This window comes from Pieris brassicae, chromosome 7 (assembly GCF_905147105.1).
Source record: "Pieris brassicae chromosome 7, ilPieBrab1.1, whole genome shotgun sequence".
NCBI classification, from domain to species: Eukaryota; Metazoa; Arthropoda; class Insecta; order Lepidoptera; family Pieridae; genus Pieris; species Pieris brassicae.
In genome coordinates, this window is record NC_059671.1 from 3,720,052 (window position 1) to 3,737,303 (window position 17,252).

General features: G+C 33.1%; 1 protein-coding gene across 1 annotated transcript; it reads right to left on the reverse strand.

Annotated features, from left to right (window-relative positions):
- Positions 1-5,782: 5,782 nt before the first annotated feature.
- LOC123712555 (tetraspanin-2A) lies at positions 5,783-16,791 on the reverse strand. The gene is made up of 5 exons (XM_045665713.1): positions 16,644-16,791; positions 8,090-8,287; positions 7,572-7,748; positions 6,430-6,615; positions 5,783-5,972 (listed from the first exon to the last, which is right to left on the reverse strand). The coding sequence occupies exons 1-5, from the start codon at positions 16,746-16,748 to the stop codon at positions 5,892-5,894; spliced, it is 747 nt and encodes a 248-aa protein (XP_045521669.1). The 5' UTR covers positions 16,749-16,791; the 3' UTR covers positions 5,783-5,891.
- Positions 16,792-17,252: the final 461 nt, after the last annotated feature.

Genomic DNA, 17,252 nt, shown 5'->3' on the forward strand with positions numbered 1-17,252 from the left:
AATAAATAAAAATTAAAAAGTGTTTTTCTTAATGTGTAAAAGCTATGTTAACAAAAGACAATACTATGTGTACAGCTTGCTAGGTAGTGGACTGTGAAATGTGTGTTTAATCTTTATATATATTGAATGTCAGGAGTATCTGTATTGTAAATGTATGTATGAGCAAGCTGCACTAGAGAACTGAATATATGAGAGGGTGAGATGTAAGAACCTAATAACCCTACGGATCCCTTAGCCCTACAGATGTACCCTAACACATAAATAGTGAATATATAAATAAGTACGGGATATCTCCATCAAGAGACCTAAGGTAAGAGACGGAGCCCTACGGGTAGGATCAAAGCTTCGAGGTGGTGGGATTATCTCAAAGCTCGGGCAGGCTCACCACAATAATTAAGGGCTTGAAGTAGTCTTCGCCAGTTTGAGAGGAAGCGAGAAATGAATACAACAGAGCAATATTCAAATCTGATTTATTGTTCAAAGACAATATCTTAAATACTACATACACCTATTCAACCATACATAATATTATTTAAGTTAGCTGTTGATGTATTGCGCACCTTCAACTATTAACATTTTGGAACACACGTAAGTCGTGTCAGCAATTGATCAATATTCTAGTAGAATATGATTCAAAATTACTCTTCAGCTAATAATATTTGGAACACTCGTGAGCCGTGTCAGCAGTTGGTCAATGTTCAAATGAAATCTGAACAGACTGTTTAAAGACAGAGGCTTAAATAGTGAAATACAGTGAAATAATAGATTAAGTTTTATGAGTAAAAAGGTTTTAGCACCTATTTATTTCTTTTTTTAAATGATACAAGCAGATATATCATTTTAATTGAAGCAGAAACAAAATTGATGTATCCTGGAATGGTTTTATGGAGAAATAATAATTATACAAACACGACAACAGAACTTTAAACAAGTAGACAATACAATATTGAGGAGATCACGACATAAATACAAATGTGTAAAGACACTGTATGTACTTCAAAAGATGCCCTGGTCCAGATAACATCATGCGACTCATTCTTAAGTGCATCTATGCGCCTGTACCGCTTTAGAGATTACATTCAATTTTTATAACAATGAAATAATAAACAAGGTCTAAGAAAAATGTAGCAATTGTTTTTATTTATTCTTAAATGAAGCAGTAGAGGAGTGTGAAAACACGTCGACATCAATGTTAGCATCATGTACACATTTTGTAAAGAGGCGGGCGGCACCCAATATTGGTTCTTTTAGTAGGCATGTTAAAAGTTCTGAGCGTTTCAGCCATACATTTTTTAATGTTACAAATGACGTATTGGGTTGGCTCTATGAAAGTAAATTATATAAAGTTCAGTGAACTGTCGACGTATCTTTGGAGGACCGCGTAAAGGAGCAAGCCTTATAGATATGCGTTATACACTAAAATTTTCATCAATTATGAAAAGTACCGCTGTCTAGGTACTTATTGATTGTAATCTCTAATGGGGCATAGGCACATAGATGGTTGCACTTAAGAATGACTGGACCAGGGCATTTATTGGAGTACGTACAGTTTCTTTGCTAATTTCAGATTTTATGAAACAAATTGTTGATATTGATCTGCGAATCACTGGAAAAGCCTTCATCGACAGTTAGCAATTCTTTAATCGTCAATATAGCAATGAAAGAAGAAGAGAAAATGGTTCTTGTCAAGTTTACTGAAGACTTCCTTTTAAGCGTTTGATTGAATTTCTACAAGTTTCTTTCATCTTAAGAATTTAATGGAATTTCAACTAGCCATTAGGATTATTTCTAAGGACTATACCTACTAAAGTAAAAACATTTATGGAAATTAAATTAAATATTCATATTGAAACCCTAGTTCTTACTATTCGACAATTTTTTAATTATCTTCGACGTTCATTTTACTATTATTTTGTTTTCCATATGGACAATTTAAAAAATATAATAAATTTATGGACTAAAACTATTTTATTTAATGAAAAGAAAATAACATGGAGATTTATCACATTTTTTGGTAACATATTTATAAATATTGACATTTGTTTTTTAAATAGCGGATCTGTGTAGCCTTCTGCGGCTGCGGCAACATCCATTCACCGTTTCGTGTTATTTGTTAGAATATTATTTTTCACTTTTATATACTATCTCGTTCTCCCAACTTATACTTTTGTCAAAAAGCGTATTTAATCACAGATAGAAGTTACTAGACATTACATTTTTTCGAAAACGTTTACCTTGACGTGAAAAGTATTAGGAGTAACAAAGTTGGTGGGCAGCAAACAATTAGAGGAAGTTAGGATCGGGGCTCAACGGAGTTGTTTGTTCTGAGTCGTTGTTTGTTGCCTATAAACATTGCTCCACAGGATATTAGCCCTTGTCCGGAAGTGTGGACAGCATTTCGACGTTTTCATGAACAATTGTAGCCTTTTATGTATTTTTCACCAGTCAATGAAATGGAAATATTGTCGTTATAGTATTGTATTTTGTTAAAATAGCTTTTACACATTAAGAAAAACACTGTTTGAACGGATTAAAGCTATGTATTATTACTAAAGAGTTATAAACACCGTGACCACGCACGGTGAAAAGCACGCGAAACGTCGGAAAAAATTTAAAAAATTAGAATTATGTAAATAATTATAAGTTTTTAATAATAATACATAGTTTTAAAGTGTTTTCTTAATATTTTCGTCGTTATAATGGGATTGAAAGTCTGATACAGATAGGTTAGAGTTTTCAAACGATTTTAAAAAACACTGAAGGAGGACGTTGTCAATTCAAAGTGTATTTTTTTTGCGTCTACCGTTGACCAATCTGGATGATCGAGATGTCAAATGAGTGACCATCTCTTGAGTGATCCCAGTTATCTACGTAAATGAAAGTCCACCCAAGTTCTACTTCGCTAATTCATCCTTAAAGCTCTTCAATGACCCACGACGTGATATATTGTATCTTTAGTATATAAGTTCTCCTGTAAGTGACTATTGTCTGTTATGAGAATAAATGTCTTTCAACCCAAATGATTCAGATTTACCCAATCTCCTGCGTCTTATATGATCTTTATAGCCTGTTCATAAATCGTTAAATATATTTAATTATCTTGGTGACCAGACCAATCAATAAAAATAGAAAAAAAAATTATACCTGCAGTGCATTTGACCAAAATCAGCATCTTCCTTTTGGCCAAATTATCTCCAAAGTATTAGTGATCGGCTTGATTCTCTCTCTCTACGCATACACATTGCATCTCTTTACTTTTTCCATAAAATGTACTACGGTGAGTGTTCTGAAGAATTGTTGGGGTTGATTCCTCCTGCCTTGTTTCAACACCGTATCAATTCCAAATATCATCAACACCACCTGGATGGCTGGAAGTCTTCCACAGTCCATCACAAGACATTTTCTGTTGCAGACCAGCAAACTGTGGAATCGACTCCGCGGTCTTCCCTGAGAGATAAGTCCTCCATCTATTCAAAGTTTGAGTGTACTCCTACCTCCAAGGCCGGTTACGCACCCACTGAAAATGGATGTCTATGGGCTGCGATGATTGCTCTTTTTGAGCATCCCGAATGCTCGTTTGACCCCCTTTTATATATAATATATATAAAAATATACAAAACCAGCCTATTAACACTATTTCACACTAATAATTAATGATATAATTTTAATTTTGCTATTGTAAAATAAGACTGATGATAGACTAAATTCGTATGATTTATATTTTATCAGTGCATTTTTAGCATTAAATCAACGTCAATAACAAACAATTCATATATATTTCCCCTTTTAATCTAGCTATGATTGAGAACAATTAGAGAAGCAAATGAAGCGATAACATACTTGTCTTTTCACCGAACCGTCAAATATATCAAGAGCTCTTTAAATGGTAAGACGTCGGTATACCTTTTCATTTTATTTGCCATGTCTTAGATTGAGGGATCAATTTATATCGGTCTTATAGTTGTGCGATCTATGAGGGGTCTCGTTATGTTGGTTCAATGCATCTGTATAAATTCATACAAGCAACGGGCGCCTTCCGTCCCGACGCTGGTTGTTATGTCAAGGAAATGGACTGCTGTGTAGGGCGGAACCGTCAAAAGTGAAGAATCAGTGTTTCACGGTTAACATTGTTTTTATTTGATTCAACGGGCAAACTGTATTGATGCATTGTACGATATTCTTTTGTTCGGTGTGTTTTAACATCCATGTGGTGGCTGGTTTTATTTTTTCATAAAGTTGTTTGGCATTCTATTTTTAAATTAATTTTTTGAAAAGAGAATCATCTAGCTTTCAGCCAGTCTAATAGACGACTTGAAATGGATTGCTCCGTTTATGTTCACGACGAGCAAAATAAAGTAAGACTTTTTATATTGCTTTTCGTGACACACGTCGGACCGTATTGTGTTGTCAAATTAACCTTTATGGCTTATAACACTGGACGTCCTGATAAAAAACAGTCGAATGAAAACGTCTCTCAAGAACGCTGCTAAGAGTTGAAGCTCAGTGACATCTTATATGTACCTTTTACATTATATATAAACGTCTGTTCGCTATAAAATACTGCACAGAATTTAGTGAGATTTCACCAATATTGTTTAGGTGTTTAATTGATCAAGTGACAGACTGTGACATGTCGCTAGTATGTGATACGATTATTATGTTTCTAAGCCTTACTAAGGGGTAGTAAATACCCACATAAACTTACAAAACAAAATCAATATCGAAATTACCAGCTCAACAAAGCCGCGACTTGCATAAATATAAAGTATCGATACATGTACGAATGGAAACTCATTTCCGATAGTGCGAGCTACCTTATTGATAACGTTAGTTTTAATTGTTCAATGAAATTTGATAACAGACATTCCGCTCATACTAAATGTGGCAAATGTTTCATATGCGATATTGGTGTAATATTTTACATTTCAATGCGATACAGTTGTATAATTTTTAAGTTATTGATATTTTCGATTAACACCCACAGCTCGTTTAATCGTCTACTGGCTTTTAGTAATCCAATTTATTGCGTCCAATCAACGATGTAAGGCCACTGGCGACTTGCATGTCGTCGAAACTAAGATAAGCTGGTAGGACTTTATTCTCCACTGTAACAAAAAATCACACGTCCTCAAGGCCAAAAGTATTACTAAGCTTACACTACTTCTGATACAAATTTTAAAAACTAAAAATCTGTAAATTCGTGAACGCTTGACTTATCCGAATTCTTCATACAAAATGCCGTGATTGCCGTGGTGATGTCGTGTGCCGCGATATTCCAAGCTGCACGACTTCGAAGTAGTTGCATGGATCTTAGCGCAGCGACTTGAGGGCCGATTGTCATCAACAGCGCGTTGACACTTGACATGTGAGCGTTATTACGACCAATCACAAGCGAAACGCAACTTTTTTTTTTTTTATATTCTCACCTCTCCTGGTTCGTATGTGTGTCAATTGTTTTGCTTATTAACACGTGTATTTTTTTCTCAAAAACAATAGATCTCACATACATACAATAATAAAAAATATACGTTGGTAACTGCTAAATTAATATTGGTTTAATTAATGTATTTACATAAATTGCCGTTTGAGGGTGATGTAAATTTTAGGTTAACAGTAGTGCTTAGTCGTTAGTTAAGAGTTATCAAGTGGTTAAGATATTTGACAGAGAATGAAAAAAAAATCAAAATTTTAAAAAGGTAAGTTATGCTTGGCGTAATTGTAAAACCGTGTACAAACAATAAGAAGAGAGAGAGAGAGAGTACCAATAAAATACGATTGGGTGTTTAAAATTTAATCAATACACTTATTATAAAACGGTGGTTAATTAAAATGCGATATACGTCACGTCTAAAAATATAATAAATCTTAGTCTATATTTTTATTAAATTTAATTAATTTTTATAAACTATCGCTTCCTCCTCCTCCTTCTTCACTGCTTGAATAAGCACGAGGGACATCACAGAATTTATAATCTGAAATAAATAAGTTTTAATTATCTACTATTGAAGCTCATAAATCTGATTGAGGCATTTTCTCTACTAGACTCGTTGAATTATCAAGTAAACTTTTCAATTGTAATTGTACAAATAACACATTTTTATTGTTGACAGCTTCCATATTTATTTAGTTTAATACATATGTATTAGGTATAAGTACGATTAGACCAAAATAAATCAAATTACTAATTGTTAGGTAAGGCGTGAAGCAAACAATTTAGTTTCGCGTGTATTAGTTTAGATTGCAAGGTTGTAGTTTCAAGTCCCTTAATGGTAAAGCCTTACTTTTATAAGTACTTTTCATTTTTAAATCCAGTAGTCGAGTTTATATTCCTACCTGTAATAGCATTGTTCCACCAAAAACCCGGTTATTGACATTGGAAAAGCCATGTTTAAATTGTTCTAATGGATAATGAAGATGTCTAATACTTACACAAATCATGCAAGAGGCAAGGACAATGCCAGCTAACCAACCGGTTCTTCCTTCCAAGTACCAAGTGAGCTCATCAACACATCCATGGAAGTAGGCATTTCCGGTCACAGAGTCACGGCATTCAGAGGGCAGAGGCTTGTTCAGGTTGAGGTAGTCCATGGGACCATCAGCACCGCAACAACCAATCTAACAAAAATATTCTTATTGTCTCACACTCATTTTACTGGGGGTTACTATGTTAATGTATACACGAGTAGCGCAGCATGAGTACAAAAAAGCATAATTTGTTTCCCGTTAGCGTTTTTTTTTTAGAAAAGAGGATAAACTGGAAGCTCATCTGATGTTAAGTGATACGACCAACCTTGTCACTTAACATCAGCCGAGTCGCTGACACTGGCGAAACACTCGAGTACGTTGCCGCCCTTTTATGTGCGGTCTTTACTCTTTTTTCTTGAAGGACCCGAAATTATCATCTACTAATATTAAAACATATCTTGCGTCACAACTTTGCTTTTGATTACACATGAAAAGTCGCATTTTAAAACGAAATTCCACACTAAAACAGAAAAATCGGTTCAGAAACTTAAAAACGTATGTAAAGTGTATCCATTTGAAAGATTACAAAAGACAATTGACCCAGTTCACTAAGTTTTGGACGGCCTACGTCATTAGATTAGTGCAGTCCCCCAGGCCTCTTTCGAAGTCAACCGTCCATTTAGCAAATATGCTTTGGGAGATCGAACTTTTTGCCAGCAGATTGGCCTCTTCACCTGATAGATTCACTGATTGGACTAGTTCGTAGAATGAAAGCATTTGATTGCCTGCTTGCCAATCAAATGCATTGTTCTCCGTAGATATGTTAGATCTATTTTTTTCGTATTACATCTAAATTAGGATTCTGAACCAACTTTGTTTAATTTCTGTTATATAAATAAATTATAATATTTGTTAGACATACATGTTAACCGATAAAATTTTACGAATATTAAAATACATTGTCTCTTAACTGCGACATCATGGAACTTTTCGATCTAGCATAACTTAATACTAAAATAAAATAAATAAAATATTACATTCTGTATGTCGTAAACATAAATATATGATCACCATGCTTTCCCATTAAAATATATGTCAACACTTACTCCTTCTTGTACCATCCTCAAAATTTCTCGGCTACCCTCATGCATTGGATTATTAATAAGTCGAACAAGCACATCTTTAATAATGGGCTGGATACTAGAATCGTAAGTCGAGAAGTCCAGTAGAACACAGGCTCCAACGAGGCCGAAGACAAACAGACCTATTTGTGAAGCTATATACTAGAAAACAAAATTATGATGTTTAGCTCGTGATGAAAATATATTCAATTTTAAATGAGTAACTGAATATTTCAACGTTATGGACATGCATTTCACACAACTAGTCATTGTATCATAACGAAATGAAGAATGCTCTTTATTTTTTTATTTTTAATTATACATAACGACTGTTTTTAATTAAATTGTCTGAATCTTTTTTGATTAAGTTTTTAATGATTCTGTAATATTTATAATAATATGGGTAACTGATAAGTATAGAATAAATGCTTTCTTAAATTGTCTCTTCATTTAAATATATTATTAACATAAATAATGATTAATAAACGTGTTCCGCTACTTACAATATAAAGCAATTTAATATTTTCCATCAAAGCTGAACCACATCCAAGGAAAGCGACGACCATGATACCAAGAGTTCCGATAAGTATGATGTAGATACCTATAAAGAACTTCTGTAACTCAAGTATCTTCATCCATTCGTTGAATCCTGGCTCCACGCATATCCACAAACATAGTGCGAAGATAGATAAGCCGAACAGCTGGAACAAACTTTGTTTAATTACTAGTGATAAAAAAATTGTCCACAAAATCTGTCAATTTTTTTGTTTGCTAGTTAAAATTCTTGGCTATACATACTATGATTAAAATCAGTTAGTAAAAATTATATAATTTTACTTTTAAAATATATTTTGTTTAGATACCTGGTCAATAGATAGACATTAAGGACAACACAATGGAAGGAATCATCCGGGAAAATTATTTCATTATAGGACTTCAAGGCAAAATACAAAATACCATCCGTATCACCTCGACGTCCGTCATTCCACAACTAAGCGTTTTCTAAGGCATTTTTTGCCGCGCACCACCACTATGTGGAACCAGCTGCCCACTGAAGTATTTCCGAACCAATTCGACTTAGGGTCCTTCAAGAAAAGAGCGTACCAATTCTTGAAAGGTCGGCAACGCACTTGCGAGCCTTCTGGCAATGTGAGTGTCCATGGGCGGCGGTATCGCTTCACATCAGGTGAGCCTCTTGCCCGTTTGCCTACTATTACATAAAAAAAGAAGAGTGGAAAGGCCAAAAAGACGGTGGGCTGATGACTTAATAGAAATAAAAGGAAAAGACGGTGCAACTATTGGCAAAGATAGTCTTCTGGAAGAGAGGGGTCAATATCCACAGACGACTAACATTTTACTACTAAAATTACCTACAAGTAAATACCAACTATCAAACAACATTTAAAATATACATTAAGGATATGGAGATAAAATAAAACCTATTATTATTATTTCATTACAAATATAAAAACAAAAACTATCTATTAGTAACTCTTCATATTATAACCAATTATTTATTTGTGTAACATCAAGACGCAAGCAAGATATTCTATGGAAAAAGTTGAGTATACTATTTGATAAATCGACTTCGTTGCAAGTTAGCCAATTTCGCTGATCCACGTAAAAGATAAAACTACGAATGGGAAAAACACCATAGATATGAGGGGATCTAAAAGTTTTATAATCTCATTAATGCTACGAGCGAGGGCCTTTATTTGTGTGGATAAACAGGTATGCGATTATAACTTTTATAGAGCAATAAACTTTAATTGCTCTAACCCAGTTGCATACAATTTTAGCAAAGAATAAAGTGTACATTTCATAAGGCATAGTAAAAATTAAATATGCCACGCTAAAATAAATATTATTACCCGATTCGTATATACAAAAAGAACGTGAATTTCATATGATTTACACGTCAGAGCCCGAACGAGTAATCGCCGCGTCTTTGAGTAATCAAGCCAAATAGGAATTAGGTCGCGGCTCCTATAGTCTCTGCGTTATCTTCGGAACAAAAAAGGGCCTTATCTACGCATCATTATACTTTGTCTGCAAAAACCTTTGTCGAGACAACAACTCTGTTCGCAATCCATTAGGGCCAAGCCAAATGACGCGGAAAGTTGACTCGTACGTTTGTACGGTTTGCTGGAAAAATCATATAATACTCGGGTTTGTACCGCCATTAATGCTCGAATACACTCGCTGATACACGCTTTCACGATGATAAATGGCGCAATCTGTGAACGAAGCTGGACTAACTAATAAATTTGAAATAAAGAAAAATTGGAGCTATCGAAATTGGCTGCGCTGTTCAGCTTGTATGCCTTGCTTTTACGAGCAATGATCTTCCATAAAAATTAACCGTACGAATTGGATCTGTAAATTATACTTTATCTCGGTAAAAATTTTGTGCTTACAAAACGATTTGATTTACAAAAACAAAAGCATTACCAAATGAATATTAAATATTCGCGTCGTAAGTCTCTTATGTATTTCGTTTTGCTCTCTTCGAGCCAAAAGACAGACTTTTTTGTGATGTTAAAAATTTATGGCGTCGTAAAAACTCGCAGTGAGACCGTCTACTACGCCAGCGGCGTCTCTTAAGCCCGAATATGACATTACAATGTAGATACGTGAATATTTTCAACGTTAAATTTTATAACACAGTATATATCAGGAACTGGGGGATTGTCGTAAAATGCTAGTTATTCTGAAACTATTCATTGTGTCACCGTTTTGCGGAGATTATAAGCATTAAGTGGCTTCGAGCCGTATAAACGTCAGGACCGTTTTCGTTGTATATCTTGGAATACCTGCAGAGCTGGAATAATAAAGAGTTTTACAACGCTTCAAAATGGGACTTTTTCTCGCAATTCAACCGCAACGTGCACTTAAGGGATTTGAATATCTTATGTGGAAGACGATTTTATCTATTCTACGCAACACCGGGGACCCAGTACGTGCCGAATTTAAGATTTAAAACAATCGTTTATTTCTGACAATATTTTATTGTGCTTCCAATACATAGGATTATTACTGTCTTTTTGAACTTTTAATTCAAATAGTACATGCTATAGAACGCGATTAAAAGCCCCGCAACGTACTCGCGAGATTTGTAGTGTTGAGAGAGTCCATGGGCGGCGGTATGACTTAACATAACGCGAGCCTCCTGCCCTGTTATTTTTACTGTGATTAATGTAATGCGCCATAGATTTAAAAAAATACAAGTACCTGGGGCTTACAATAGATGACCGAATGTACTGAAAAATGCACATCAATTCTGTCTGTGAAAGGCTAAGAGCGAAACTTGCCAAATTCACTATAATACAAAATAAAATACCTTTTAAAACTCTGCTACAACTACAAAAAGCACTGGCGGAATCCATTATGGACTTTCAAGCTATGGGAGAACATGCAAAACTTATCTAAATCAAATATTTCCAATACAAATACGCATTTTAAAAACAATTGCTCCCATAAAATTAAAATTACAATATATGGAGGACTTCAGAAAGTTATTTGAATTTTTCAAAATTATATCTATACAAGAGAAAGTGCAGCTAGGATTATTAAATGAAAACTACTTTTCAGAAAAATACATTAAAACAATTAAAATACACTAGAAACTAGACGTAGAAAATTAAAAAACCAATTTCTACCACCCAAATACAATAATCTACATTGGAAAAAAACATTAGACTATCTTATTCCAAAGTTAATAAACTCGCTTCCAGTACATCTTACTAATATAACAAGAAACAATATTAAATTATTACATAAATCAAACAATTATATTTAATCATAATAATTAAATAATATTTATATTCAATTATATTATTATGCATAATAAAAATTATGCTAATCAGACATCATCTACATTTAATTCTTATTTGAATATAGGAATACATCCTGTATTCGAATGAGATGATTATATTCTCGTCAAGAACAGGTTTCTTGCATCGGCTATCTATGGAGCGTCAATGTTTCAATTGGTTTGTGACGTTTTACGTGCAATTTTAATGGTAATAATGTTATAGTGCATATGTCACTGGCCTTAGTATATAAGTTACTTGTTAATATCCGTTCAACGACCTGGTGGACAGAAAAACTGCGTCTAGTTTGTGTTTCTACCACATCAACTTCTTTTCTATTTCAGATTATGTATACAACAAATAAATAAATAATAAATTTTCACCTAGAGAGCGCAAAATCAACGTGTGATAAACACATTAATATTAATCAATAAATAAAAACATTTGCTTTAATAACCCTTGCAATAATTGGAACTCGTATTTATTCACATTTAAGAATGTTATTTAATTGTGTTGTAGACCAAAGACAACTATTCTTAATCATTCTATTAGGCGGGGTTAAAGTTAAACTATTTTGAAATAATTCTATATTCAATTCAGTGTAAGATTAACGAAGATTAATTAAAAGTGAAGCCCATAGAAACACGTTACGCTTTAGCCGGGTTCAATTATTGCGGTTAAGTTTGATTGAGTAACATTAAAGGCTGCTGGCGGTTTCTAAGACGTTTGGCATTCAATTTTGGAATACTCTTGTATTGATTTGTATTAAATCAATTCATTTACTAAACGTACAACTCTAGACAAATCGAATTTGAATTATGAACGTCAACGCTATATAATAATGGGTAAACTGTAGGGAGTGATATAGAAATGAGATTTAGTGCCGCATATTGAACTCCGATTTGACGTTAATAACGAAGAAAAAAAACAATTACACTAAAATATAGCCAAAGTTTACATATATATTTAACTAAGTAATACCTAATTTGGCTGTGTTGTGTGATGGTGTAAAAATGAAGGTATGTACGTGAAGGTGTGTGATTTTGCGCTATGGATATTGTTAATACTCATTTTAACCATATTCCTCGATAGCTTAAACAAGTCAAGTAAATATTGGGAGTTGTATGATCGGGCAGCGCGATACAAACCTGAGTTTTTTGTATAGTCTTGTAGGCAGAAACATGGAAAGTCAATTTTTCTATAAGTGTTATTTGGCGTTCTAAATAACCTAAATTACCTTCAAACATAAACGGCCTTGTTATGAAGTTGTTACCAAGATTATCACTACATACCGAAGATTAGAATTTCATATGAGAAGTAGTATCATAACCATGGTAACGAAATTGTTACGTTTTTCTACACACATTGTATCATTACAATACAATTTAAATGCTAGCTCCACAAACTTGCTATCACCAAAGAGTATTCATTATTATTTTTGACAGGAGAAACGTCTATTCTGTAGTCTATGAAATACAAACTGTTACCTTGTATTTCATCACCAACTGCTACTTATCTATGACCGTGCCCTTTTTAGAATTTGTTTGCGCTCGATGTCAATCAAAGAAGCATGACAATTGTCGATTTGACTTTGACACACGAACCGGAGATGGTAGGTGGTGTCCCGGCGTAATGGCGCAAGGGAGTTAAATTTTAACCGCTGTCGCGTGCGCACTAAATATATCCCGCATTCCATAAATGATTTACTTTTTTTTATTCATCATTGAAGGATCCAGTGTTTGGAGTGAGATACGCCACTGTTGATCGTAAGTGCTAGTTTTAGTCTTATCGCTTCCTTTTTTTATTATACTGATACGCAAAAGCCGAACCAGCGCATATTATTTCACCGAGGGAAGGGAGCATCCTGGATATAGCTTCTGGATACCCTGGCCCACACAGTATTATTTATATGTTTTACATTGATTTCCTAAAACCGGTTGTATTTCGTATTTATTTATGAATAACATACCGTTTTATACAGACGTTTGGCCACAATCCTACCTGATGTTAAGTGAGATGCGGTCTAATGTGTGGTTTTAAATGCTAATAATGTATAAAAATTATGAATAAAACGGTCCAACCACAATAACAACCAAAAATACAGAAACAATCCACAGACTATTTAAAAGATTACTCTATGACACTTTCATAAATTTTAAGTCTCACGATTTGGCTTGATTTCTTCACCTTTAAAACTTATGTTGAAGTCAGGCCATACGATATACAAAAAAATTCAAACGTAAAACAATTAAAACGAAGTCGATTTACTATGCCCCATTTACGGCTCCAACGCAGCACGATTCATCTTGGCACAAATCCAAAAGGCAATTATTGAAAGCGACTAGGATACAGCGATTATTTCTCATTTGCACTGCACCTTAACGAGTGCAAGTTTGAATGATGCTTGACAGTTGACGCTTAGGGTTTTTGGCGTCAGTTCCACTTTCCAATTTGCAGAGCGGCTGCCCGTTTTGTGCCAGCTCCAATAAATAAATGTAGCGTGTGATTTTTCAAAATCATTCGTGTCGAAAATTATATTTAAAATGCAACTTTTATTTTTACATTCTCCTGACAGTGATCCTGGCGACTTAGGTCCTGAAGTTGAATTTGAGTGAAATAACGTAACTATACCTATCTTATTATTATCATTACATTAAAATTTTATAATTCACATTGTAACTGGCACAACCTCTAGATAAAATTATATCATAGCCTTAAAATAGATTTATTTAGCATTAGTAAGCATAAATTGCTGTAATATTTTGTTTGAAGTATAAAAACTTGTAGAGTATATTGTTTAATACTAACACAATTTTAATATATTTTAAATATTTACTTAAATTCAGTGTTTTTTATATGCTATAATGATTATCTATCATTTGTCCTGAAAATAATAATAAAATGTGTACATGTGTACACATGTAAGAAGTGAAACTTCTTTATGACCTTATTTTTCGAAAAATTATCTACTATATTATTACAGTACAATTACAGAAATTGGTTAAATTAGATAAAGTTTAACAGCAGGCTTTTCTTATAATAGATATGAATATAAATAATACAATTATTTCATTTTACCATATGACTACTAAGATTATTACAAAATTTCATTAATTGTAAAAGAATGAACAAGTATCATAGCACAGCACTTAATTAATTTACATGAATGCCTCTAATGTAATAATTAACAATATGTTTCACGCAATAAATATGCATTACAATTTAATTCCGAGCAATCCTATACATAACCCCACAATGGGGATGTGATGTTTAATTTTGCTAATTAACTCGGCTTAATAACTGCCTGTATCGAGCGGGAAGTTATGTGGAGTACGAGGATTTAGTGCCAACACCACGTGTTACTAATGCCTTGGAACGGATAGATACGGGTAGAAATTATGAACGGGATCCATGCGTTTATTTTAGCAGTCATTTGGTACGTACAGAACATTTTGATAACTACTTATAGATATGGATTGCTTTTGTAAAAACATTCGCGAAAAGCAAATAATTTTGAATAAAAGACGCACGCGTTTTTACCTAAAATTATAAAATTCAAATACTACCTAACCCTATTCATAATATATTGTATTAAATACGATGAGTATTTTATTTTCATTGTTATCGATGTGTAATGATACTTACCATAGTACCAAAAACTTGGCGATTAAAGAGATGGGCGGAGAGTTTATTGCCAGTTCTTCTCTTACGAAATTAGAAGCATTTCATATGTATTTATTTTTTGACCTTCATACACTACGTTGTGTTAACTATGTGAATAAATGATTTTGAATTTAGATTTTTTTTGATACTAAAACTTTTTTCGTCAAGGAATCCATTTGCGTAATGGATTCAAATGCATAACCTTCATACAGATACAGTAGTTATTATACTAAAAATCTAAATAATGTCACAATATAGAATTTAAAAAGTTATTAAAGACCCAGAATCGCCTAAAATATGGTGGCGTATTTTTCAAACCAACTTGAAATAACTTAGGTTACCCTTTTGTGTACAAAATTACCGTCAGCCGCCTTAATTTTCTTGTCCACATAAAATTATATCTTTTTTGTTATATTTAGTAAAAGTATCTTTAAAGGCTTCATTAGAGTAAAAACATATGAAAGTAAATTTTTTAAATTATCGTTGGTGATTATAAAAATTAATGCGGCACTAGTTTTTTTTTAATATTAGTTAAGTAAACACTTTTTAAACGGATTGAAGCTATGTATTATTATTATAAACTTATAATTATTTATATAATTTTAAATTTAAAAGTTTATAATAATAATACTGGCTTCATTCCGTTTAAAAAGTGTTTTCTTAATGTGTAAAAGCCATGTTAACTTAATAAATTTTTAATGAACATTTTTTACATACAATGAAAAAATATTATACATTTTCCTTAGAAACTTGTAGTATTTTAATAATTTCTATCTATAGACTCACGCCGTTTTACCAAAGGTGTAGTTAGGAAGAGAGCATGGAGCTCCACTTGCTACGATCCAGACATTCCTGCCGAAGCAACTCTTGCTTCGGCAGGAATATCTGGATCATCCACTTCCATGACCTTCACTATACATGCTTGTCTTTACAAGAAATGAAACTATGAATCTACAGATGACACATAAATACCTCGTTTAAAATGTGACTCAAACAATGGATAAACTATACTTAGAAAACAAGTGTAATCTAACTGATAACGAGCCGTATTTCAGAGCGTTGAATAGAGATAGCAATATTCACACAAATATTGCTATTTCTTTTTCAAGCAAAAACTGCGTGATTTTCTTTCAATTTCAATGTATATTGCTTTGTACAGGCTAGAACTTTACTCCTCATATAACACAAGCTCACAAAATACAGACGAAGTAAAATAAATTACATTGAGGTATTTATAAAATGACTCATAGTTTTACAAAAACATCCGTTTATGGTTGTCGTGTTTATATATTTCATAAATTAGGTGAGGACGATAAGGATAAAACATTCATTAGCTATAGGATTTGAGTTAAAATGTCCAATAAGAAAGAAAATGCCAAACGTTTTATAGTAAAATCTGACAATGTGTGGTATCTAAACAACTCTATCTGTTCAGGGATTTGTACCCACAATAATCGTATTAAATAAAACAGATATTCGCAGAAATAAAATTTTCCGATTCGTTACAACTAAAGTGAGTAACAAATGTTGAACCGTGAGAACGTGCCTCTAATTCAAAGTAAACAGCTCAGTTCAAACTTACCCACAATACAACGTTGAAGCAAAACAACGTATACTTGATGCAATATATTTGTGACTCCAATTTTCCAATTATTGGCCCTTGGCCATCTCTGCTCAAACCTGCCATGACCACTTGCACACACGCTCGATTTGGTACTGGCTTATCAGATAATAAAGCTAGGTTATCTGTGAAAAGATAACCAAAAGATACGAGGACAACGATTGCCACACCTATAATATAATATAAATACTGTTTTATTAGATCCCAATTTCAAAGAGCATATAGCTAGATATTAATATGACAAAACTGCAAAGTTTTATTTGGTTTAAGGAAGGTCTTGACAACTGGTTAAAATAATATTATACAAGATATGTATAACTTCTTTGTATGTATTTTTTTTTGTCAAAGCAATAAACGATTTGTATTGTACAACATATAAATTTGTAATATGTTCTATGTTTCGCTTAGTTGACTAATCGTGTTTATTTTATATACCTACATCTGTGCGCTCTAATTATTAATCTTAGTTTTACATATTGTTTTTCAGTAAGTGAATTATGTATGTGTAATTCTTATGAGAAATAAATTTATTCTTAAACCTTTATATAAAGTCAGTCAGAACATATTTAT

Excerpts from the sequence above, each read along its gene's own strand:
- LOC123712555 (XM_045665713.1), bottom strand. The coding sequence starts at position 16,748 with ATGGCAGGTTTGAGCAGAGATGGCCAAGGGCCAATAATTGGAAAATTG. Across the intron at positions 8,288-16,643 it reads GCTTCAACGTTGTATTGTGG|CTGTTCGGCTTATCTATCTT; the intron begins GTAAGTTTGAAC and ends AGTTTGTTCCAG. Across the intron at positions 5,973-6,429 it reads TTGCCTCTTGCATGATTTGT|ATTATAAATTCTGTGATGTC; the intron begins GTAAGTATTAGA and ends TATTTATTTCAG.